General features: G+C 44.9%; 1 protein-coding gene across 2 annotated transcripts in view; it reads left to right on the forward strand.

Moving 5' to 3' along the window:
- OTOA (otoancorin) overlaps positions 1 to 24,343 on the forward strand; it is a 59,876-nt gene extending 35,533 nt beyond the window's left edge. For both annotated transcript variants that reach the window (XM_059896302.1, XM_059896301.1), the window contains 9 exons: positions 296 to 389; positions 5,322 to 5,451; positions 8,535 to 8,722; positions 10,477 to 10,632; positions 16,561 to 16,703; positions 16,918 to 17,054; positions 17,943 to 18,040; positions 21,071 to 21,266; positions 23,805 to 24,343. In XM_059896302.1, the coding sequence (XP_059752285.1) occupies positions 296 to 389; positions 5,322 to 5,451; positions 8,535 to 8,722; positions 10,477 to 10,632; positions 16,561 to 16,703; positions 16,918 to 17,054; positions 17,943 to 18,040; positions 21,071 to 21,266; positions 23,805 to 23,875 (1,213 nt within the window). In that variant the 3' untranslated portion in view covers positions 23,876 to 24,343. The remainder of the gene's footprint in view (positions 1 to 295; positions 390 to 5,321; positions 5,452 to 8,534; positions 8,723 to 10,476; positions 10,633 to 16,560; positions 16,704 to 16,917; positions 17,055 to 17,942; positions 18,041 to 21,070; positions 21,267 to 23,804) is intronic.
- The last annotated feature ends 1,155 nt before the right edge of the window (positions 24,344 to 25,498 follow it).

The following is a 25,498-nucleotide window of genomic DNA, read 5'->3' on the forward strand; positions in this document are numbered from 1 at the left end:
TGGGTGTGGCCTTTATTTTCTCCATTTGGTGAGAGGAATGGCCTCCAATATCCTTTTTACTGCTAGAGATGCCAGAAGAAAGAGAGAGCTTCTCTAGTAGTTCCATCACAATTGCCAGGGATGACTCTGATTGGTCAGCTTGCATCACATGTCTATTTTCTTGGTTAGGGACGTGGGACCAAGGGATTGACAGCCTCTCCAGGTATAAAGATAATCTTTTCCTAAAAGAAAAAGATGCTGGGGGACAAGGACAAGAGCGTGATATTTCCATTTACTGCTTATTATCTCTCCTTAGACTCCCCCAGAACTGGACAGCTGAGACTACAAAGGATTTGGGACCCTTTCTAGTACTTTTCTCAGGAGATGAATTAAGCTCTGTTGCCACAAAGGTACCTCTGTGTTCTATCTTTAGAAGGCTGAGGGAGTTTGAAGGGGAGAGAAAGTGTGGTTAGTTATATTCCCTTGGGTTTGCTGCCAGTTTGTTTTTCTGGAAACTTCCTCCCGGCCTCAAAGAGCTCAGGTGTTTCCAGCTCCACTCCAGGATGCCCAAGGTTCAGGGAAAGGGAGTGAGGCAGCCGCTAAACGAGCTCAGGGTCTTTCACTTGGCCTCCAGGCAGATGTGCACAGGCTGGGAGCTGTCATTTAGCTGCCACTCTGCTATCTGTGTGCTTCCCACATGCATGCCTGTTCGAGGGCTTACACCCACCAGCGCCATATGCACATGCATATGTGTGTCCAATGTGTGCAATCACATGGGCAAACATATTTAATGCTAAACCAAATCTTTATTGAGCACTGCCTTTGGGTGTAACACTCTACTTGGAGTAACTGTCCAAGAGTTAGACAAGGCTAAGAGGCATGCCAGATGAGCACGTACTAGTCAGCTTCTGCTGCGTAACAAAGCCACACAATCTCACCGGCATGCAACAAGAAGCATTTATTTCTTGCTGACTGATCTGTGGATCTGTGACACTGAGTTTGCCTCTAGGGCTGGGCTACCTGGAGCTTATTCTTCTCACAGTGAAAGTCTGAAACTCTAGAAAAGGGTGTGCAAAGTGCAGTTCTCCTTAAGGCCTGGGCTGGAAAATGGCCGGCTGTCACTTTCTATCAGCCAAAGCAAGTCACATGAGCAAGCCCACCTCAGTGGGGCAGGAAGTCTCCTCCATGCAGGTGGAGGGTGGGGTAGGAGGGGATGTTTGCTGAACAAGAGTTAGATCGACCACAAAGCACATCCATACACCCTCACCCCTGTACTCACACACGCAAGATGTGTGTTGTCATACACGCTCAGGGGGCCTGAACACCTGGCACGTCACCCAGGTTCACACATGCAGAGCAACATTCCAGTGTCCGGTCATGGTAAAATCATCTCCTGGGGTGTCCAAACCTAGAGTCATAAGCAGCAGCTGCATATATCTTAAATGCTTATCTAATCTTTTTAAAAAAAATCAGCTTTTGAAATCGAAAAAGTCTTGTATCAACATGGTTAAATCTCAGAAACAGTGTACGGAAGTTGCAAAAAAATATGTACAGTAGGATACGAAGTAAATAAATACTAGTTAATTTTAAACACATGCAAAACAATGCCATATGTAAGAGAACTTTAAAAGTACATGAGAATGGTTAATTATCAAATATCAAATTCAGGGTGACAGTTAACTTCTGGGGAAGGAGGGAGGCCAAGGGTGAGGGAGGGAGCTATCAATTATATTTGTGATGTTTTATTTCTTAAGCTGGGTTCTGGGCACATGGGTGCTTTGTTGTATTATTCTCTCTACTTTTTGTTTTAATGCCTGAAATGTTTAATAGAAAGTAATACATGCTCCTGGTTAGAAAATCCCAACTATACCAAAGGCTATAGGATGAGAAGTTTCTCACCCCACATTTCTAGGTTCCTAGCTTCTCTCCTCAGCAGCAGTTGCTGTTCCCAGATTCTTCTGCATCCTTTCTGGAAAATCTTCCTCCTGCCTATACATGTTCTCCCTTTAAAAATACAAAATGGAATATACTCTGCTGTGCAATTTGCTCTTTAGAAGTTAACTATTTATCTTAGAGCAGTTTTGCTTGTGACCTTAGCTGCACATGGGAATCACCGGGGAAATTCTAAAAGGGACAGACACATGGACCCCACCCCAGACCAATGGTCTCAGAATCTCTCGGGCAGGGCCCGGGTGTCTGTGGATTTCCCAGGTGCTTCTCACCTACAGCCTGGGCTGGGAACTACTGGCTTAGACTGTGACTCTGATTCTGAAGATTAGAATAGAAGGAGGAACTATAAAACCCAGCGACTTTTGAGACATACTCTTTTGGTGACTGGGACACAGAGACACACAGCTATAGGGAAGCGTTTGATGAATTCTCTAGGCTCTTGGATAGATTACCAATAATATCCTGAGCTTGACAAAGTGCATCTGCTCTAGATGAGAAATGGCACCTTCTCCAGGGCAATCGGAAGCCCCCTCGTTGCTAGTCTTCACCTAGAACTCAGAGATAACTCTTTCCTCCTCCTTTTATACATATAAATTTTAACAAAAATTAACAAACAGTACCAACCCCAAAAGACATAGGCATACATACATTTTATAGATATTATCAGATGGTAATGATGCACCATCTAACAGTCCCACAGAGAAATAAGTATGCATATTTCCTACATCTTGGCCAGCATTAGGTATTATCACTTTATTTTATTATTGACAATCTGATGGGTGAAAAACAATATATACTTATGTTATTGAACACGTATTGGATTAGTACTGAGATTGGGTATTATTTTATATGATTCTTTGTAGAGACTAGTTGGGCTAGGGATTAAATGTATATGAGAAGCTGCTACAAGCATACCTCGGAGATATTATGGGTTGGGCTACCGACCACCACAATAAAGTGAATATTGCAATAAATCAAGTCACATGAGTTTTTTGGTTTCCAAGTGCATATGAAAGTTATATTTACACTATACTGTAGTCTATTAGTGTGCAATAACATTATGTCTAAAAAAACAATGTAAATACATTAATTAAAAAATACTTTATTACCAAAAAAATGCTAACCATCATCTGAGCCTTCAGTGAAGTATAATCTTTTGCCAGTGGAGGCTCTTGTCTTGATGTTGATGGCTGCTGTCTGATCAGGGTGGTGCTTGCTCGGGTGGCTGTGTCAATTTCCTAAGATAGGACAGTGAAGTTTGACGCATCAAGTGACTCTTCCTTTCACTAATGATTCCTCTGCAGCATGCAGTGCTGTTTGATAGCATTTTACCCACAGAAGAACTGCTTTCACAACTGGAGTCAGTCCTCTCAAACCCCGCTGCTGCTTTATCAACTAAGTTATGATTATGTAATATTCTAAATCATTTGTTCTCATTTCAGCCATCTTCACCAGGAGTAGTTCCATCTCAAGAAACCACTTTCTTTGCTCATCCATAAGAAGCAACTCCTTACCCATTAAAGTTTTATGAGATTGCAGAACTTCAGTCACATCTTTAGGCTTCACTTCTGTTTCTAGTTCTCTTGCTATTTCCACCACATCTGCAGTTACTTCCTCCACTGATGTCTTGAACCCCTCAAAGTCATCCACGGGGGTTGAAATCAACTTCTTCCAAACTTCTGTTAATATTGATGTTTTGACCGCTTCCCATGAATCACAGATGTTCTTAATGGCATCTAGAATGGTTAATCCTTCCCAAGAGGTTTTCAATTTACTTTGCCCAGATCCATCAGAGGAATCATTACCTGTGGCAGCTATAGTCTTAAGAAATGTATTTCTTAAATAATAAGACTCGAAAGTGAAAATTATTCCTTGATCCATGGGCTACAGAATGGATATTGCGTTAGAAGGCGTGAAAACAACATCAATCTCATTGGACATCTCCATCAGAGCTCTTGGGTGACCAGGTGCATTGTCAATGAGCAGTAATATTTTGAAAAGAATCTTTTTTGTCTGAGCAGTAGGTCTCAATAGTGGGCTTAAAATATTCAGTAAACCATGTTGTAAACAGATATCCTGTCATCCAGGCTTTACTGTTCCAGTTATAGAGCACAGGCAGAGTAGATTTAGCATAACTCTTAAGGGCCCTAGGATTTTTGGGATGGTAAATGAGCATTGCCTTCAACTTAAAGTCACCAACTGAATTAGCCCCTAATGAGAGAATCAACCAGTCCTTTGAAGCTTTGAAACCAGGCATTGACTTCTCCTCTCTAGCTATGAAAGTCCTAGATGGTATCTTTTTCCAATATAAGGCTGTTTAGTGTAGCCATCTTTGTTAATTATCTGAGTTATATCTTCTGGATAACTTGCTGCAGCTTCTACATCAGCACTTGCTGCTTCATCTTGAACTTTTATGTTATAGAGATGGCTTCTTTTCTTAAGCTTCACGAAACAACTTCTGCTAGCTTCACACTTTTTTCCTGCAGCTTTCTCATCTCTCTCAGCCTTCATAGAATTGCAGAGAGTTGGTTTTTGCTCTGGATTAGGCTTTGGCTTAAGGGAAGGTTGTGATTGGTTCGAGCTTCTATCCAGACCACTGAAACTTTCTCCATATCATCAATAAGGCTGTTTCACTTTCTTATCATTTGTGTGTTCACTGGAGTAGCACTTTTAATTTCCTTCAAGAACTTTTCATTTGCATGCACAGTTTGGATAACTGTTTGGTGCAAGAGGCCTAGCTTTCAGCCTGTCTCAGCTTTTGACAAGCTTTCCTCACTAAGCCTAGTCATTTTAATTTTAATTTAAAGTGGGAGCCTTGTGACTCTTCCTTTCACTTGAACACTTAAAGGCCATTGTAGGGTTATTAATTGACCTAATTTTAATATAGTTGTATCTCGGAATAGTGAGCCATGAGGAGAGGGAGAGAGATGGGAACAGCCTATTGGTAGAGCAGTCAGAACACACACTACATTTATTGATCAAGTTCACTGTCTTATATGGGCATGGTTTGTGGTGCCCCAATTACGATAGTCATGTCAAGGATCAAGGATCACAGACCACAGATCACCATAACAAATACAGTAATAATGAAAAAGTTTGAAATATTGTGAGAATTACCAAAATGTGACACAGAGACATGAAATGAGCAAATGTTGTTGGCAAAATGGTGCCAATAGATTTGCTTATCACAGAGTCGCCACAAACCTTCAATATATAAAAAATGCAGTATCTGCAAGTGCAGTAAAGCGAAGTGCAATGAAACGACGTATGCCTGTATAAAGAAAAAAAAGCAGTGGGGGCAGTGAAGCAGTGTTCCAGTTTACACTCTAAGTCTGTGTTTCATGTGCTTTAATTATTATTCATTCCTCTTTCATCTTCGCTGCCCTGCACAGTTTCCTGACATCCTTCAACAGACAGCTTCCAAGATGGCTGGGACTTTGCCCCCCAAAGAATTCCTCCAGGCTGTCTTTGAATCTGTTCGGAACAGCAGTGAGGAGAGCCCCAGCTCTGACCGCAGCCCTGGTGAGTGTTTCTGGGGGTATCTGAGCCCGTGTCGTGGCAGCAGTGTTTTGGCTAAGAAGTCCCTGGCTTCAAGAGGACTCCTTGTCCAGGGGACTGAATGCAATGTTTGCAAAGCAGTAGAGTAGCAAAAATCCACAGGGCATAGAATTACATCTTTTTTTTTTTTTTTTAATAAATTTATTTATTCTTTTTTTTTTTTTTTTGGCTGTGTTAGGTCTTCATTGCTGCGCCTGGGCTTTCTCTAGTTGAGGCGAGCAGGGGCTACTCTTCTTGCGGTGCGCGGGCTTCTCATTGTGGTGGCTTCTCTGGCTGCAGAGCGCGGGCTCTAGAGCGCAGGCTCAGTAGTTGTGGCGCACGGACTTAGTTGCTCCCGGGCATGTGGGATCTTCCCGGGCCAGGGATTGAACCCATGTCCTCTGCATTGGCAGGCGGATTCTTAACCACTGAGCCACCAGGGAAGCCCAGAATTACATCTTTGTAAAGTGATTTGGAATCACATCTTGCACTCCTTACCCAGGCCAGTAGGTTTAATGGGTGAACATGTGCAACAAACATTTCAAAACAATTGATTTAAGGACCAAGATGGCTGTGTGGCTATGAATTGCCATGCTGGGGCCAGGCTGACTGGATTTGGATCCCAGGGCTGCCACTTATGGGCTGTGTGACTTTGGGTAAGCTCTTTAACCTCTCTGTGCCTTGGGTTCTATCCTCCGTAAAATGGGGATAATGAAAATCCCTACCTCATTAGATTATCGTGAAGGTTGGTGGGTTTTAAACCTATAAACATGTGCACAACAGTGCCTGGCACGTAGGAAATGCTCAGTAAGTATTAGATATGATTACAAGTATTATTGTGCACCTACTGTGTGCAGACTTGTGCCAGGCTGGAGGGGACAAAGTTAACCAGACCCAAGAATAATTGTAATAATAAAAGTAATCTGTGCTTACTTTCTTTCCTGCAACAAATAATTTTTGAGCACTGACTGTGTGAACAAAACAAAAACGCCTGCCCTCATAGAGCTTACTTTCAGATGGGGTTGGGGGTAGCCAGACAATAAATTACAGACATAAGTGAAGTACGTAGTATGTTGTGTGATGAGTATCAAGAAGGAAAATAAAGCAAAGGACAGGAGTCAGGGAGTGTGGGATGTGGGGCTGTAATTTGAAAGGAGAACACAGTTAAGGAAGGGCTCACTAAGGTGACGTTTGAGGAAAGACCCAAGGCAGTGTGGGAGTGGGCCCAGTGGGTGCCTGGAGTTAGAGTCTTCTGGGCAGAAGGAGTGTGACAGGAGTGGGGGAGGAAGGAGGAATGAGGCGCAGTGTGGCTGGAGTGGGGTCTTATCTCCTTGTAAAGGAGACCCGAAGGTGGGGTTTCATGGCGGCATCGAGCACGGAAATGTCATGATCGGACTGATGTTCACCTTGGGTCGTCGCCTCTCCATGCATTGTCTCGTCCTCAACTCTGTCTATGGGGTGGGCAGTATGCTTTCTCCCATTTAACGAAGGAGAATGAGGTTTAGAGGGATTGAGAGATTTGGCCAAAGTCTCAGAGTCAGTCAATGGCAGCTCTTGGAATTGAACCCAAAGCAGGTGATGTTCACCACTAGCCGTACCGTCCTCGCTGCCTAGCGGTCTGGTTGTCGTATCGCTGTGCTCCTTCTCTCTGCCTGTGGATACGTGAAAGTAAGACTTTCCGCCCTTGGGGGAGGGTGCGCTTAGCTCCAGTGCTTAATTGGAGTTTTCTTTAGTTGGTTCTGGGTATTAATTACTGCTGTGCTTATAGTCATTAATGGATTAGCAGAATTACTACTTGGTTCCATTTTAGTTAATTTTTGTGTGTGTTGATTCATTCAACGAATATTTCCTGAACACCTACTATGTGTCAGGCCCTATTCTAAGCCCCAGGAATACAGAGTGATAAGACCAAGTCCCTGCTGTACTTTTAAACCATTCTGTTCTCTAATTCTGTACTTTCACTGAATCCTGCTTTCATTGGAAAGTGGGGCAAAGGGAGTCTAGGAGAGATGGGTCTTTTGTCTCCTCCAAGTGGGTTGTGATAAAGATGTTTGAGGACCAGACATGTACCCTTGACCTGGTCCAGTTTTGCCTCTTGATTAGAGTCCAGTGAATTTCCATTTAAGATGCAGTGAAAGGGCCGTGGCCACAAGGCCTGGGAAATGCCCAGCCCCGGGTGGCGCTGGTGAGTCTGTCAGCATCAGGGGTCGTCAGCTCCTAAGATAAGAAACCCAGGATTGCTCTTAAGGCGAAGGTTTTCTCTCAGGTTGGGCACATCTGGGCCAGCAAAGACAATATCTCATTTGTGTGTTGCTGAGAAAGTGGTTTGACTAGGCATGGTTCAGCTTACTCAGGACTGATATGGATGGGTTTCTCCTGTTGCCAAGGAAAATGTAACAGACCCATTTCTCCTCTGTCCTGGGATGGGAAGGCCATAGCCTCCACCTAGATTTTTATGGAGGGCAAATCATCTTCCCTTTCCACACTTAGATAGGCGCGCCCCTTCCTTATAATTCTGGAAGCCTTAACTCTGGGTTGCAAACTCAAATGCATGGGGTGGCTATGGCAGGTAGCATAGTAAAAATGGCTAACACGTATTGAGTACTTACTGTATACCTGGCACTGTTCTAAGTGCTTTATAAATAATAACACATTTAGTCCTCGCAAAAATTCTATGAGGTAATTTTATACTCATTTTATAGACTAGGAATCTGAGGCACAGAGGGGTTAAATAGCTTTGGATTTGAATCTAAAGCCAGAACTGTTCACCACCACCTCCTATTGCCCTCAAGGCAATTAGCAGTCCAGTCATAATGATGCAAAGCTCCTACTGTGTGTGTGCTTGTGGCTTTGCAAAAAGTTGGCATTTCCATGATTTCGTTAGGAAGAAATGGCACAAGTGGGCTTCAAACTGGTCCCTGAGTCCCTGAGCTCAGTTTCTACCCTACACTACTTCTCATGGATAAATCCGATTGGAGAACAACATTACTCATTTCAATAAAGAAACAGACTCACATTTCCTGAAATTCTCTTTCCTCTGTTCCTTCCCCATGTCGCCCATTCCTCAGGTTGCCATGGAGTCTCGGCTCCCTCCTCCAATGACATCATCAAGCTGGCCGAAGCCAACGCCTGCTGGGCCCCCGAGGGCCTGCTCTGCCTGGGGGAGGATGCGTTCCTCAGGAGCGTGGAGCTGCTGGGCGCCGTCAGGAGCTTCAGCCCAGCTCAGCTGAGGACCCTGAAGGAGAAGGCAGTACAGGTGAAGCCCATCTCAGGGAGGAAGCACTCACAGAGGGAAACCCAGCACGGGGGCCCAGCCCTGCCGTGCACAGACCCCTCTCTTTCACTTTCACTTGGGGCATCTTGTTGAAATCTCACTGCATCAGTTCAGAGCCATAGTTGTGATCTCCGCACCGGAGAGATTTCTAGCTCCTCCCTCTCAGGGAATGAGATGTGTCCTGGCCGGGAATGAGATGTGTCGGCATCTAAGGTACGCTCAGTAAATCAAATTCCGTGGGTGCTCTGGTGCCTCTGACTGAGGTGGTTTCCAGGAATTGTGCCTTTTCTTTCTCCACTCGGAGAACCCCACTGCTGCTTGCAGGAGGTTTTCTCAGAATCTGTTGCAAATTCACCTGAAAACAGAGCAGAAAGGAATAAAAAGAGGACTAGAAGTAATTTGCCATCTTTATAAAGATCACTTTGAGTGGCTTGTTTCAGCTATTAGGATGGTTGTGGACTATATAGTTACCCTTGTGGGGTTAAGACATTAAATTCCTTAAAATGATAACTCTATTTTTTAAAAATTAATTAATTAATTAATTAATTAATTTTTTTGGCTGTGTCGGGTCTTCGTTTCTGTGCGAGGGCTTTCTCTAGTTGCGGCGAGCGGGGGCCACTCTTCATCGCGGTGCGCGGGCCTTTCACTGTCGCGGCCTCTCTTGTTGCGGGGCACAGGCTCCAGACGCGCAAGCTCAGTAGTTGTGGCTCACGGGCCTAGTTGCTCCGCGGCATGTGTGATCCTCCCAGACCAGGGCTCGAACCCGTGTCTTCTGCATTGGCAGGCAGATTCTCAACTGCTGCACCACCAGGGAAGCCCATAACTCTATTTTTTATATGAGTAATCCAAGTTTATTGTAGAAAAGTCAGAAAATAATAAAGAAGAAAATCAGTCATAATCTTTTACCCAGAGGTAAGCACTTGCTAATGTTTTGGTATGTTCATCTGAAGCTTCCCAGACTTCTGTGTATGTGTGTAAAATATATTTATATATTTCATACATGTATTTCATAGATACGTATATATGCTACAAAATATATCATCACAGTCACATACTATTCAATAGCGTGCTGTCCACACCAACAGTGTATAGTGCATATTTTTATATATCAGAAATATAAATCTATATCAGTATTTTAAATAGCTATATAATATTTCACTTTATGGCTGGTTTTTATTTATTTAACCAGTTGGTAGACTTTTAGATTGTTTATTTTTTTAAGGCCTCAAGGTGCATATTTATACATATTTCTTTGGCCACTTGTCTTATTGTTTACTTAGGCTAAATTCTAAGAGATGGAATTTCTGAGTCAAAGAGTATAAATATTTTAAAAGCTTTAGATGCATGTAGCCAGATTCCCCTCTAAAAAGCATGTACCGATTTACATTCTCAACACCAACAAATGAGGGTATCCTGTACCCCATATCTTTCCAATTCTTTTTACTCCTCGTCCATATGCTCAGCCAATTTAGTATTCTTTGATTGTTGTTAACATACATTTCCTTAATTATGACTGAGACTGAACTTTTCCTGTATGTTTATTTCTTCTTTTGTGAATTTCCTGTTCATGTCTTTTGTCTATTAAAGAAATAATAGATGTAGTCATCGTTTTCTTCTTGATTTATAAGAGAAGTTTATATATTAAAGAAATTTACCCTGTGTCTGTTTCAAATGCTGTCAGTTAATGGTCAGTCTAATCTGGCTTGTCTAATCTGGCTTTTTTTTTTCACCTGAAGGTTTGGGACACGCCTTCTTACTGGAGAGAGTACCATCTCGCCTCCCTGGGGCGCATTGTTCTGGCTCTTACTGAGAGTGAGCTTGAACAGCTGGATCTCAGCTCCATCGACACTGTGGCTTCCCTCAGCCAGCAGACAGAGTGGACTCCAGAGCAGGTAAGTAGATGTTGCTGGATCTTTCAAATATTCTACTTCTGTCTTAATTTTGTGTATATTTTCCTTTACATCCTAGAACATACTTAATAGTATTTATAATAGTAGCTTTAAAAACCTTTCCTGCTAATTCCATCATAATTGTCATGTCTGAGACTCTTTCTGTTAGCTAATTTTTCCCGTAGTTATGGGTCATATTTTCTTATTTGCAAGTCTAGTAATTTTGAGGGGCTGATGGGCATTGTAAATTTTACATCTTTGAGCACCCACCCAATTTAGTGGTACTCCTTTAAAGAGTATTGGGCTTTGTTCTGGCATACACTTAAATTACTTTTAGATCAGTATGATCATTTTGAGGCTTCCCTTTGAGCATTATAAGGGTGAGTCTAGACTGAGCTTTATTCTGTGGTTAATTTATCCCCATCACTGAGACATGATTCTTCTGAGGACTCTATCCAATGCTCCGTGTATTTCAAGACCTCTTCTCTCCGGCTGGTGGGAATGTGAACTCTTTCCAGCTCCATGTGAGCTCTGAGAATTGTTCAGCCTACCGCTTTCTGATGCCTTTTTTGATATTTATGTGGAGTTTCATTCCTTGTATGTGATCAGCACTTAGCCAGACTTGAGAAGACCTCTTTGCAGATTTCTGGAGCTCTCTCTCTCTCTCTCTGTGCAGTTTCTTCCTCTCCAGTACTTTGCCCAACAAATTATAGGATCCCTGGCCTCTCTGAACTTGGATATCTGTATCCTCAACTCAGCCTGACCGCTGGGCTTTTTTGGGTTCGCTATCCTGCTCCATAGCCTGGAAACTGCCTCTGGGCAGAGAGCAAGGGCAATTGTGGGGGCTCACCTGATTTGTTTTCCTTCTTCCAGGATTATAGACCTGTGCTCCCTGTTGTCCGGTGTCTAAATACAGTTGTTTCATATACTTTGTTCACTTTATGGTGAGAGGGTGATTCCTGTGTCAGTTAATTCTTCACAGGCTAAAGAAGAAGTTCCGTCCAGAATTTAATTGTTTCAATTGGGAGGGAAGTTAATCCACTGTATTGCTAGAAAGGGGAGTCTTAGCTGCTCTGTGTTAACTTCATTCTCAGGTAGCCCTCCCTCAGCTGTTGTTTTCAGCACTAGGCTTATGCATCATGTAATTAGCAACCCCAGAAAAAAGTGCCCCTTTCTCATTAATTTTTGAAACAGTCCCAGCATTGACTCCAATCATGCAATTGCCCGGCCCTAAACTATCTGGTCAGGATTAGAATATGTGGGTTGGCCTGGCATACACCAGGGAGTGGAATCCATCTCACCAGGGCCATATGAACTGAGGATGGGGAACGCGTGTGTCGTAACGATCTCCAAAGATGTCCACATCCTCATCCCTGGAACCTGTGACTATGTTACCTTATGTGGCAAAAGGGACTTTGCAGATGTGATTAGGTTAAGGATCTTGAGATGGGAGATTATCCTGGTGGGCCCAACATAATCACAAGGGTCCTTAGAAAGGACCACAGATACAGAAGGCAATGTGACAGTGGAAGCAGAGGGACAAGGGACACACTGAGAGATCTGAAGATGCAGTGCTGCTGGTTTTGAAGATGGAAGATGGGACTCCGAGTCAAGGAATTCAGGCAGCCTCTAGAAGCTAAAGCAGACAGGGAAATGCATTCTCTCTAGAGCCTCCAGAACGAACACATCTTGCTGACCCATTTTAGGACTTAAGACCCCCAGAACTGTAAAAGAATATATCCGTGTTGTTTCAGGCCACTGAGTTTGTGGTCATTTGTTACAGCAGCAAGAGGAAATGAGCACAGGTGGTTCACCAAAGGAAAAGCATGGTGTTATCAAAGGGAGAATGGATGCTGGGCAAAAAAAACCAAGGCATGTCCCCTACTCTCATGAGCTTTTTGTAATCAGGATTGCCATGTCACATGACTCTGGGTGGCACCATTCAAATAGAACATGGTGTGAATTGTGCCCCCCTGGAGTTAGGTAACATGGAGGGTCCTGGCCATAAGGATTAAGTGAGTTAATACATGTTAAATATGGTGAACAACGCCTGCGACATAGTAGTCAACAAAAATTAGTTGTCTTCACTGTTGTCATCAGCATATTGTCATCCTCACACTTCTTCTCTCTGGCAGTTTAACACCTTCCTCATTTGCAAGGTGAGGGGGTTGGACCCCCAAGTCCGCAGTTCCTTCCACTCTGACATTCTACAATCCTGGGGTTCCGTGACACTAAAACTGGTTTTGACTGGTTTGAGAAGTGCCACATCACACTTCCAATATTAAAATCATTCTATTCGCAGTCTGGGAGAAAACAGAAAAATATATCCAACTTAGAAACTAGAGTATCTCTTTCCCTTTTTATCAATTTTCAATTCCCATGGATGGCAGTGAGATTTATCAATATGTTTGAAGAGGATATGAAAACCAACATTTGCATATATCATTTGCAGTCAGTTCCTCAACTTTAGCTCCCAATCAGACGCTTAAATGCGTGTTTCTAGATTAATAGTCAGACCTGGTGGAACTACATTAACAGATAGTTCAGCTTAAAAACCAATATAAAGGAAAAAAAAACTATTATAGAAGCCAGAGGGATGAACAGAGATTGAAATCTTACAGCTATTCACTTTCCAGTGGTTAATATTGCCTAAAAGTGTTGGTATTAATTGTCTTGGAATCATTACAGATACAGTGCTCCAGTCACTCAAAGAAATATGTTTTGGCTTATCACCTTGCAGGCTGAGCTTGCATTTTCCAGGTTCCAGTGGCAAGGACAATTTAATATCACATCTTCAAAGTAATTTTATTTGAATTGTATTTTTGCACTTTCATTTTAAAATGGGCATGCCTGATGGTTGGGGGGCACAGATTGCTATGAGTCGATGAGTGAAACCTGATTATGAAGACTTAATAAGAAAAGTTCAAAAGCTAACTTGAATCTCCATCTTTCCTTCATCCCCAAACATCTTCACTGGCTCTGAAGTCAGACTGCCCAGGTTGTAATCCTAGAACCATTGTCTACTAGCTGTATAACCTTGGCCTAGTTACTTAACCTCTCTGTGCCTCAGTTTCCTCATCTGTGAAATAGAGATAATATTAATATTTACTTCCTAGGGTTGTTGTGAGGATTAGATGAGATAGTATGTGTAAATGGTCAAAACAGTGTTGGCATACAGTAAGCATTCAATAAATATTAGCTATTATTATCTTGGATGCACATTGCCATTCAAAGACATTTAAATCTAAACATTGTGTTACTGAAATTCACTTACAGTACCTGTGAGCTTTGTAATCATTGAGGGGAAACTTCATGAAGACACTGACCAGTCCAATTTGCAGAGACGTGGGAAGTCTCTCTGAAGCCAATGCATCACATGACGGCAATAATCTGATGCCATTTCAAAGGAGTATATATTGCCTACAACTTCTATAGCTCGCTCACTCAGATGTTCATTCATTCATTCAAAAAGTACTTATTATTCCGAAAGTACCCTAATATGGGCCAGGCATTGTATCAGGTATAGGGATGCAGGAGTGAACTAGCTGGATATGGTCTTTGTCTTTGGAGATTCTACTGGGTGATACAGACAAAAAGTTGAGTGATGGAGGTGAAACATTTAATAAATTTTGATAAGTGATAAGCAGAAAATGGGCAAGGTGCTCATGGAAGTAGTGCGGAGGGAAGCTACTTGGGATGGGGGAATCCAGGAAGTCTTCTCTGAGCAGGTAGCATTTAAACAGACCTGAGGGATAGAAAGACAACAGCCACGTGAAAAGTGGAATCCTATTGCAGCGTTTCACCATCTTTGCCAATACTTTTTCTTAACACTGGAGTGATCTACAGTGTGTGATGGGATGGACTGACATTAAAGGGCGATGGGAAGATTCACTGTATCCCTGTGACCCTCACTTCCATTCAGGAGATGTTCATCCTTGGAGGTCTCCTCCCTATCTTTGCCTTGTGAGCTCTGGCCCTTTTGTAATCTTCTGCATCTGCCTCCATGAGCCCTGAGGAGCCAGACAATTATACGGCTCATCTTCAAGAGATTGGCTTGGGTCCTTCCTCAGGTCCAACATATCTGGATCAAATTAATCAGGGTTAATCCAGTTACAAGTGACAGAAAACCCAACTCAAAGTGGCTTGAACAAGAATGGAATTGACTTCCATAACTGAGAAGGTCAAGGGTGGAATTAAGGTATGGCTGGATCCAGGGGCTTCAACACTACTGTCAGGAATCCATCTCTCACCAGTTTTTGACCCTGTTTTCCTTTGTGTGGGCTTTGTTCAGAAGCAGTTTCTTTCTTTCTTTCTTTCAAATAAATTTATTTATTTATTTTATTTTTGGCTGTGTTGGGTCTTCGTTGCTGCGCGTGGGCTTTCTCTAGTTGCATTGAGCGGGGGCTGCTCTTTGTTGTGGTGCACGGGCTTCTCATTGTGGTGGCTTCTCTTCTTGCGGAGCACGGGCTCTAGGCGCACGGGCTTCAGTAGTTGTGGCACGTGGGCTCAGTAGTTGTGGCGCACAGGCTTAGTTGCTCCGCGGCATGTGGGATCTTCCCGGACCAGGGATTGAACCCCTGTCCCCTGCATTGGCAGGCAGATTCTTAACCACTGAGCCACCAGGGAAGTCCCCAGAGGCAGTTTCTTTCCACGTGTTGAGTTCTAGCAGATTGAGGTGTTTGTCCTTCCAAGGTCCAGTCCACAGTAAAGAAAGCTCTTCTCTTCTAATTGCTCCAACCAAAGTCCTGGTTGGTTTTGACTGGATCACATGCCGAATCTAGAACCAGTCACTGCAACCAGGCTAAGAGACAAACTGACTGGCCAGGACTAGGCCATAGCGTCACCTCTGGAACTCAGAATGCAGTTAGCTCCAATTGAACCACATGAAGTGAGAGTGTAGGAGGTCTGGCTCTCCAGGGAAAGTCATGAATAATGAATGGTCACTATACTAAAATTATAGGGACACTACACTACACATCAGCCCCTAAATCAAAGCTCATTGAAGAGATTCCTGTGTGGTTTTTTAATGCCAAAGGATTTAACGTACTACTCCCTGGAATTGAAGAGTGAGAGGCAAACCTATTTCAGGGTAGATTTCACGAAGGTAACATTTGACTTGGACTCCCAAATAAAAGGATGGTCGGATTTTAACAGTTGGGAATGCAGGAAGGGCATTTCAGATGGAGGCACTGACTTGAGTAAAGGTGCAAAGGCAGAACATTACAAGGTTTTGTCAGAAAGTTGTGAAAACAGTTGCTGGAAAAGTCTGGATCCTGATGCAGAAGAACTTAAATGACCAAACTATGTGAAGGTCATGAGTGATGAAGGGAATAAGCCAGCAGACACAGACACAAGGTATAGGTGTCTTTTTTATTTTTTCATTTATTTATTTATTTATTTATTTATTTTTGGCTGTGTTGGGTCTTCGTTTCTGTGTGAGGGCTTTCTCTAGTTGCGGCGAGCGGGGGCCACTCTTCATCGCGGTGCACGGGCCTCTCACTGTCGCGGCCTCTCTTGTTGCGGAGCACAAACTCCAGACGCGCAGGCTCAGTAGTTGTGGCTCACGGGCCTAGTTGCTCCGTGGCATGTGTGATCCTCCCAGACCAGGGCTCGAACCCGTGTCCCCTGCATTGGCATGCAGATTCTCAACCACTGCGCCACCAGGGAAGCCCATAGGTGTCTTTAATATTGGTGAAGGATACAGAGCTTCACGGCCTAAAGATGCCTCCATAGATCAGGGGACGTACTCCGTAGAAGCAGCACCTTCAGGAGGTTAACCTGGATGAGTGGCTGGGATGATTTGGGGTGGGCAGTATGTTCAGAGGAGCAGGGTGGGCGATCAGTCAGGAGGCTGGCTCCAGTATCCCCTCAGACCTTGGGGTCTTGATCATCCCTGGATAGTTCATTTCCTATCTTCCCGCATTTTTATAGGCTAAATCCATTCTGCAAGGGTTCCTGGAGGATTCAGGCTATAGTGTCCAGGATCTGAAGAGCTTCCACTTAGTAGGACTTGGTGCAACCCTGTGTGCCATGAACATCACCGAAATCTCACTTATAAAGATCTCAGAATTCAGGTAACCAAAACACTAGTGTGCAAAGTAGCAAATGATTGATTGGTTCGTTCATTCATTCATTCAGCAAGATGTTCTCTGCTGAGCTTTGCAACCTTTCTGGGCTAAAATAGGGAGTGAGATTAGCTGGATCCTTTTTTGGTGCTGAAACCTTCTGCATATCTTTTTTTGGCCGGAGCGTCTCCCAGGCTCACACTACATCCTCCCTCATAACCAGGGTGGTGGTGGCCAGAATTGGGACCCTTCTCTGCAGCACCCACGTCTTGGCAGAGTTTAAGAGGAAGGCAGAAGTTGTGTTTGGGGGGCCCACCGAGTGGTCCAGCTCTGTCCTGCAGGAGCTTGGGACCATTGCAGGTAAGAGACACCTTGAGCATGCCTTTCTCTCCCTTTCCAACCTTAAATCTGGGGACAAAAACAAACAAAATAATGAAAGAATCAGGACAGAAATAAAGATGCAGACGTAGAGAATGGACTTGAGGACACGGGGAGGGGGAAGGGTAAGCTGGGACGAAACGAGAGAGTGGCATGGACATACATACACTACCAAATGTAAAATAGATAGCTAGTGGGAAGCAGCCGCATAGCACAGGGAGATCAGCTCGGTGCTTTGTGACCACCTAGAGGGGTGGGATAGGGAGGGTGGGAGGGAGATGCAAGAGGGATGGGATATGGGGATATATGTATATGTATAGATGATTCACTTTGTTATACAGCAGAAACTAACACACCATTGTAAAGCAATTATACTCTAATAAAGATGTTAAAAAAATAAAGATTAAATAATATAGTGTTGAAAAAAAAAAGAATCCTTGACCACGTGTAGTGACTATCTATAGAGTTATGGTTGAACCTAGATTTCATGACTTGAAGTTGCAGAGGGTGGGGTCTGCAAGTCTGCTTCTTAAACAAGCTCTCTTGGTAATTTTTGTGTAGCTAAAGTGGTTTAGAATGTTATTTAATTGGCTCCAAAATAGATTTATACACAATTTGAAATTTGTGTAAAGTGAAGCTCCTTCTGGGCATACATTTCCCTGTAGGAGACCAATCAGGGTTAATGTGACCCAGATTTTTTTCCCTGAGTTGATTAAGGAACCTAATTCCCCGGTGTGATTTTCAGGGACTTTTGTAAGGAAAGATGTTTGCCTAGAACACGCAGATCTGTACATTATGCGGCACCATTAATAAAACAAATGGAGTTCTGATGGCTTGAACTAAACCCTCATGATTCCTTTTTCACCCCAGCTGGATTAAGTAAGGAAGAGCTCCGAATGCTTGACAAGGATTTGATGCCATATTTCCAGCCATCAGCAATCAAATGCCTTCCTGATGAGATATTCAAAGTAGGTACTCAGTTCCTCAAGGAGAATGGGAGCTTGACCCTATTTCAAATCACACAGGGAGGCAGATGGTGGGCCTTGGATTCTAGGGACCTGCAACCAGCCTTCTGCTAATAGGGCCAGAGGAGAGCTGTGTGCCAACAGCGGATGGATCACAAGATAATTTTAGGTGTTTTTGTTTTTTAAGTATTTTTTTCTTCAATTTAAATTTATCTTTTAATTGTATCTATTTTTACGGTTTCCTTCTCTTCATCGCCACTGGTACTGATTTTCTATTTATGATGGTATGACAGGTGCATATTCCCTTATCCAAAACCCTTGGGGGCATATATATATTTCAGAATTTGGAATTTTCCAGATTTTAGGAAGATCACTCTGTGAATCTACAGTATGGTAACTTAATACCTTCAGCAGTGTCTGGGGAAGCACCTTGTAAGCAAATGCATTAATATGTCCGTGAAGAAATCTGTGACAAATCACACTAATTGGAATAAATAGAGACTATAAATGGTCTCACATCAATTTAGGTCAGATTTTGCTGGCAGATAAGTTTGTCTTAAACTTTGGAAAAGACTTTGTTTTCTGACTCTTTTGGACTTCAGAATTGCAGATGAGAGAGAACATTTCCTGTATAACATTTCCTTTTAAAATAAATTTAAGTAAAATACTTTAATTGATTTTAAGAAAACTGTTAAGGAAGCCACAGTAGGACAGGTGACAAACAGCTATGGAAAAAATTGAGAGAGTTGAATTGGATCAACTGAGGTTAGGGAAGCAGGGTATCCAGTGAGAGGTCCTTCCTTCCTGTCATGTACAAGATTAGGAGAGGGTTTGGTGGGGACAGTCTGCTCTGATGAGGAGTGACGCTGGTGTTCTTGCCTGCTGTGTAACTTGGAAACACATGCTGTCCATAAAAAGTGGATAAGGCACACACAGGAGGCTAGACAAACTCCCATGATGCAACATCATTGGTTCATTTTAAGAAAGAGAGCGGACCTTGAACCACTTCAGCACCCAGGACAGTTCCCAGCACAGAAGAGTTGTGGTAGCTGTTTAGGGGAAATAAGTCATAGTCCTTAACGCCATTGAGCTTCTCCTCTGGGGGCTCTGCATGGGGTAGGCAGCTTGGTTCTTGATGCTGGCATGTTGCTGAGCACTTTCTCCTGGTCTTGTCTGGAATGCAGTCTGTAGCTTACCTACTCCAAAAATTCCTAGTGGCCACTTACATTGTGGTAGGCTCCAGCCTAGGCGCTAGGATGTAGGCTCCAGGCTGGTGCACCGGGGATGCACTGGTGAAGGGGTATAACACAGTGCCTTCAGGGGCTTGAAAAGTAACATAAGGGAGTGCAGTCGCCTGGGTAGGGACTGAAGTGAACTGGAGAGCCCTGTCTAAATCTGGGGAAGCTGCTTCTCATCTCTGGCACATTGATGCAGTGTGACAATGTGGGCCAAGTATTGCTGGATCTTCCTTTTTATTTAAGAATCCAGAAATCTCATTTTCATATGAAATCTCCTGATAATTAAATGTTGGCAACCACTTTGAATCTATATTTTAAAACACAGTGCAATAGGCCTAGAGATTCAATCTGGCCTGTGGGTTGCAAGCAGCAACATTGGAAAAATAGATAATTTTTATAATGCAGACTCTATATTAATGGTAGATGTAAGGTGTAAGCCAGAAGAACATGTCCTCTGTGTGTGTGCGTGTGTGTGTGTGTGTGTGTGTGCATGTGTGTGTGTGTTTGTGGTGAGAGGGGGGAGGTGATGCTGAATTTTGCAGGACGGGTTAGCTAGGTGGAGAGGGAGGAACAGTGTTCCAGGCAGAAGGAAGTGCTGCCTTCTGGGGGCTGCAGATATGGACCTCCATTCTCCAGGAGTGAAGTGTGCCAGCGCAGAGGACGCTGGAGAGGTGGGCAGGACCCGAGCTTGAAGCCCTCATTACCATGTTCAGGAGCTTGAGCTGTGGCCTGGAGAGGTGGCAGGGAAGGGTTCTAAGCAGGGGAATGACATGATTCCAGAGAAGCATCAACCTGGACGGGAAAGAAGAAGGTGAAGGAGAGAAGAAGATGGGGTGAAGGAGCAGAACCCCCTTTCTCAGAATCTTTGGGGCCCTTAGAAAATAAGCAGGCTGACTTTAGAGGCCCCTGCCATCCCATCTCATTCCACACCCACTGGAACTAGTCACCAAGCCCTCTCTAGGATGGAAGCGACTTCAGAAAACATCTCGTTCAGGGCCCTAAAAGGACTTCTGCTCTCAGCAGAATTTCCCATTTCCGGTGTCCATGGCAGACATCACGAATAGATTACTGTACTTCCCCTTCACTGAGCCCTCACAGGACTCACCAGCAAGGGTGAGAATCACTTAGGAGACGAGTTATCTGTGCCATCCCACATCTAGTCCAAAAGCCCAGAGAGGCTATGAAACTTGCCCAAGGTCACACAGCTATTATGTGACAGAGCTGGGACACAGATTCAGGTCTTTGCCTTTTAGGTGTGTGTTTTCTCCTCCACATCAGTGTTTCTCAGATGGGGGACTTGAAGCATTGGGGGTGGGGTAGGGTGGGTACCTTGCACTGCATTAAACAACATTGTCACCTTTTCACCTCTCCTTTACTACTGATTACTTGAAGGAGGAAGTCTCGATTTGGAGCTAAAATGTATTTAACACCTCTATAACACTTAAAATCCCCTCTTTTTTCTGTTTTTAAAGAGGCCTCAGCTTCAGACATTGTTGGCCAACACATATAGCTACAATGCAACAGTGTTGTTTTATTTATTATGGCATATTTTAAATGAGTACTTTTGCGAGTCATTCCAATTTTCCGTTTTTGGAAATTTCCATTAAATTCTTTTCATTTTAAAATAAGTTTATTTTAGTAGTGAAAGAGTGATCTGATTTTAAGTAAAAATCCTAAAGAGGAGCACAAATGGTATATGGGTACGACGAATGTGTGCGGGTCCTGGGCGGATGGCCGAGGTTTGGGAAAGCCGCGGAGGGGCGCCTCTGAGGGCGCTGGCCCCTCTCCCCTGCAGGAGCTGTCCGCGGAGCAGATCGCCTCCCTGGGTCCGGAAAACGCCGCGGCCGTGACCCCAGCCCAGCGCCGGCAGCTCAGCATGTTGCAGCTGCAGAGCCTCCAGCGGGCGCTAGATGGCGCCAAAACTCGCTCCTGGCTGGACGAGCCTCCGAGCGCCAGCCCCACCCGGACCCCCTCCTCTCTTTCTCCTCCAGGTGAGCCGGACAGACCCAGCCCGGTCCCCCACTCCTAATCCCTTTCCTAGTCTCTTGGTCCGCCCTGCCAGACCTGGGGCAGCGGGAAGGTTCCTAAAATTCAGGGTGGGCTCTCTGACAGTCCTTGGAGATCCTGCATTCCCAGAAAAATCTAAAGTCCCTACCGAGCACATGTAAATGATTCTCAACTCCAGAGCACTTTAAAGTCAAGGGGGGAGCTTTTTTTTTTTTTTAAACTTATTTATTTTTGGCTGCGTTGGGTCTTCGTTGTTGCGCATGGGCTTTCTCTAGTTGCAGCGAGCGGGGCTACTCTTTGTTGCGGTGCACGGGCTTCTCATTGCGGTGGCTTTTCTTGTTGCGGAGCACAGGCTCTAGGCGCGCGGGCTTCAGTATTTGTGGCTCGTGGGCTCAGTAGTTGTGGCTCGCGGGCTCTACAGCGCGGGCTTCAGTAGTTGTGGCGCTCGGGCTTAGTTGCTCCGCTGCCTGTGGGATCTTCCTGGACCAGGGCTCGAACCCGTGTCCCCTGCATTGGCAGGCGGATTCTTAACCACTGTGCCACCAGGGAAGCCCCACCGGGGAGCTTTTAAAAACTGCCAGTCCCGTGGACCCCACCCAGAACCCACTGAATCAGAATTTCTTAGGACTTAAGTCCTGTCGGTGGTTCCTTTGCTCCTCCCTCCTCACCGTCCAGTATTAATTAATAAAGTCAATTGACGTATACTGGGCACCTATTAATATTATGTGCCAAGCCTGCGGTAGGAACAGGGAATACAGAGGTGAGTAAGGCAGGTAAGGCTTTCTCATAAATAAAGAAGATTTCAAATCTGGTAAGACCAGGGGAGGAAAGCAGCAGAGGTTGGTGGTGGTGACTAAGGGCTGAGCTGAGACAGAGGAGCCGGGGGTGTGGCTTTCCTTCCCGTCTTTCCTCCCTGCCTGTCTTACTCTCCCCTTCCCTTCACTCTCCCACTTCTTTGTGCCTCCTTGTGTCTTTAGTGAGCACCGACTTTGGACTAAGCTGGTGCTGGGCTCTGGGGAGGCAACTATGAACCAGCCAGGCGTGTCCTCTGTCCTCTCTGAACTCCCAGTCCAGCATGGGAAACTGCTGCACCCCGGCGACCATGACGCAGTACGAGGGGTGCTGTGAGGGGGGACACAGGCCCCCAGGGAATGCTCGGGAGAGGCAGCTATCTAGGCTTGGGAAAACGGGGAGCGGCCATGAAAGCCTCCAGAGGACAGTGATTCCTAAGCTGCAGACCAAAAGAAGAGAAGATGGACCCAGCCAGGTGGAGAATGTCCCAGGTAGAGGGAAGAGTGAGTGCAAAAACCCAGAGAGCAAAGCTTGGTGCTTCGCTGTCTCCAGGTCCGCCCCAGCGTCCCTTGGGGATAGCAAACTGGGGGATTCCCAATTTCTGCAGCCACAAGTGGCCAGACATGGCACCTGCAAACCGGAGCCACGCCCTTTGACTTACTATTATCTTAAAGCCTTTTCATTGAAATATAATACGCATACATTTAAAAGTTATTTTAAAATGTTACAGTGTTTTGTGTGTTATATAATGCACACAGTAGGCAATGCACCTGGTTTAAAGTACGAAAGGTTCGAAAAGGTGTGCAGTGAACCATCTCCCCCATCCCCCGTTCCTTAGTTGCCCAATTCCCCTCCCCAGAGGCAGCCAATGTTACCAGCTTGTGTATCTGTCCAGAGATACTCTATGCATATCCATAGTTTATCCCTGCACTTTTACAAAACTTGTTACACACTTTGTTCTGTGCCTTGCATTTTTCACCTGACAATATACCTTGGAGGTAGTTCCATATCCGTACCTAAGAGCCGTGCAATTGTTGTTTTTCTGGCTACGGCATAACTGTATTGAACTAGATCTCTGTAGATGACAATTCAGTTGTTTCTATTTTTATATTGTTATGAACGATGCTGCGGCGGTTGACCTTATATACTTTGCATCCGTTCAAGTGTACCTGCAGGGTAAACTCTTCCAAGTGGCATTGCTGGGTCAGAGGGTTTGTGCATTTGTAATTTTGATGCATACTCAGGCAGGCAGGAGAAGCCTAGATTCCTTCTCCTTCCGTTCACCCCACGGGCCTGAGCTGGTGCTGGCAGCTGGGTGAACCCTTCCTGTGGGCCAGGCACTTAATCTCTTGTTTTGTAAATTTGCTTCATTATCCGAATCATCTGGGAGTGATACTTAAAAATCCAAATTCCTGGGCCTGGTACCAGACTTGCTGAATCAGATTTTGCAGGGGAGGATCCCAGAATTTGCATTTTTAGCATTCTCCCCGGGTGACTCTTATGATTAAGGCAGCTCTGGTAGTCGCTGATTCACACAATCTCATTTAATTCGCCTTTCCGTCCCTTGCAGTTTGGGGTCATTATTCCCGTTTAGGAGTTGAGCAAACCAAGGTTGGGCGAGATCTAGTGAGTGGATCAGGGAGAGGCGCGGGGAGCTGGCGTGGTGCGTCCACCCTCTGCGGGCTGCTGAGACCTCCTCTGCACTCTTGTCTTGTCTTGTTTCCTTTTAGGAGCCTGGGTCTCCCAGAGTCTTGGGCTGGGCTGCCCTCTGCTGGTCCTGATGCCCAGGCTCGTGTGGTGAGCGGCATTTGCGCATGGCCCTGGGGCCCAGGCAGCTGCCCAGGGCACGTGGAGACCGAGGGCGCTGCAGACGGTGGGAGTCCCGCACCCCGACTCAGAGCCTCAGTGGGGGCAGGGAGACCCCGGGGCCTTGGAATTGAAGAGGCGCTAAAAGGAAGAATAATTGTTGAAAATGATCTCGCACGTTCTTAACCTGGCTTGTGTCCTCAGCAGGGAGGCATTCTCAGCCTCATTTCAGTCTCCCTAGTTTTCCAGCTTGGAGACAGAGAAGCTGGGGAGGGAGGGGTGTTTCCTGTCAAAGCATGAAGACCTTAGTACAAGTTACTGCCCTCCCTCCAGAGGGAGACGCCAGAGAGGAGTGGGTGCAGGCAAAGGCGCCGTTTTCGCCAGGGCCTGATTCGGCTTCAATTCTGGCTTAATTTCCCTTCCTTGGAGCTACGGGGCACATTGGATTTCTCTTTCTTAGATACTTTGCAGAGCTGAAATAAATGAATCCCGCAGCAGACGCCAATATTCCTGCCTGATTGCTAATTGATATTTTTGTGGGCATTGCATTGTTTGGAAATTAAAACAGTTAACATGGCTCAACGTTAAATCAATTTTTAAATACATTTTCCAGATGCTTTCCATTTCCTTGGGAGGCAGCTGAATGAATGGCTGTGGAATTATCAGTTAAACTTTCAAAATACTCCTTTCTTGATGGAGGTGGTGGCTCTTCTTGTTTTAAGTTGCTCTGGGCTTTGGGGATGGGTTGAAATAAAAGAAAATAAACTGTGCAAGCCAGTCACTCCTGTGATTATGGCACAGCAAAACAAACGCCCCCACTGGCCCAGTCCTTTTGGAGGCTGGGATGGAGTTACCTCTGGAAATTCGCAGGATGCTCTCGGCCTTTGGCTCAGGAAGGCAGAGCTCAGGAAGGGGTGCTTTGCTGCCTCCCAGGTGTTATGCCTTCTCAAATTCAGCCAACAAAGTAGTTTCACACCACATCACTTAAGTAGCAATTTAGGCATCCTGAGTACTTCTGTGCTGCCACCGGCATGTTCTGGGCCCTTTTCCCGGTCACATCCACAGTAGACGTCTCATCTGGAGACAAGAAGAGCCTGCTTGAGTTTCCAAAAATCTCTGGTGTTCCATCAGAGGTGGGTGGGTCTTAAACAGCATCATAAGTAGATGTTATAGAGGCTGGTGTGTTTTCAGATGTCACATGTGATTATTACAGAAAATTAAAAGACTGGGGTGTGGAGAGTGTGGCCCTGCGGGTGTTACTTGGGGTCTGATCTGGTTTTCTTTCATCCTGGCACGGAAGTGGCAACTAATGCTGCTTCTCTAGCACAGGTCGTTTGTCTTGTTACAAACTCGAGCCCCAGTTTAGCTGGGCTGGACCAGCTGCTTGGAGAGGGACGCTGGGTGAGAATGTGTCTGCGCAGATTCCCATCAGAGGGGTCTTGGACCTCGCTCAGTATTCCCACTTTCTTCCAGCCTTGGATTATCCTGGGCAGGAACAATCACAACAATCTCCTTTGAGTCAGACTTCACACTGCCAATATCATGTAGTCTTTGCGTCTCACTTTCCCTTCTGATCATTTGTTTTTGGTTTAATTCCTGGATTGTTCCTCCCATCGTG

Source organism: Balaenoptera ricei, chromosome 15 (assembly GCF_028023285.1).
Source record: "Balaenoptera ricei isolate mBalRic1 chromosome 15, mBalRic1.hap2, whole genome shotgun sequence".
NCBI lineage: Eukaryota > Metazoa > Chordata > Mammalia > Artiodactyla > Balaenopteridae > Balaenoptera > Balaenoptera ricei.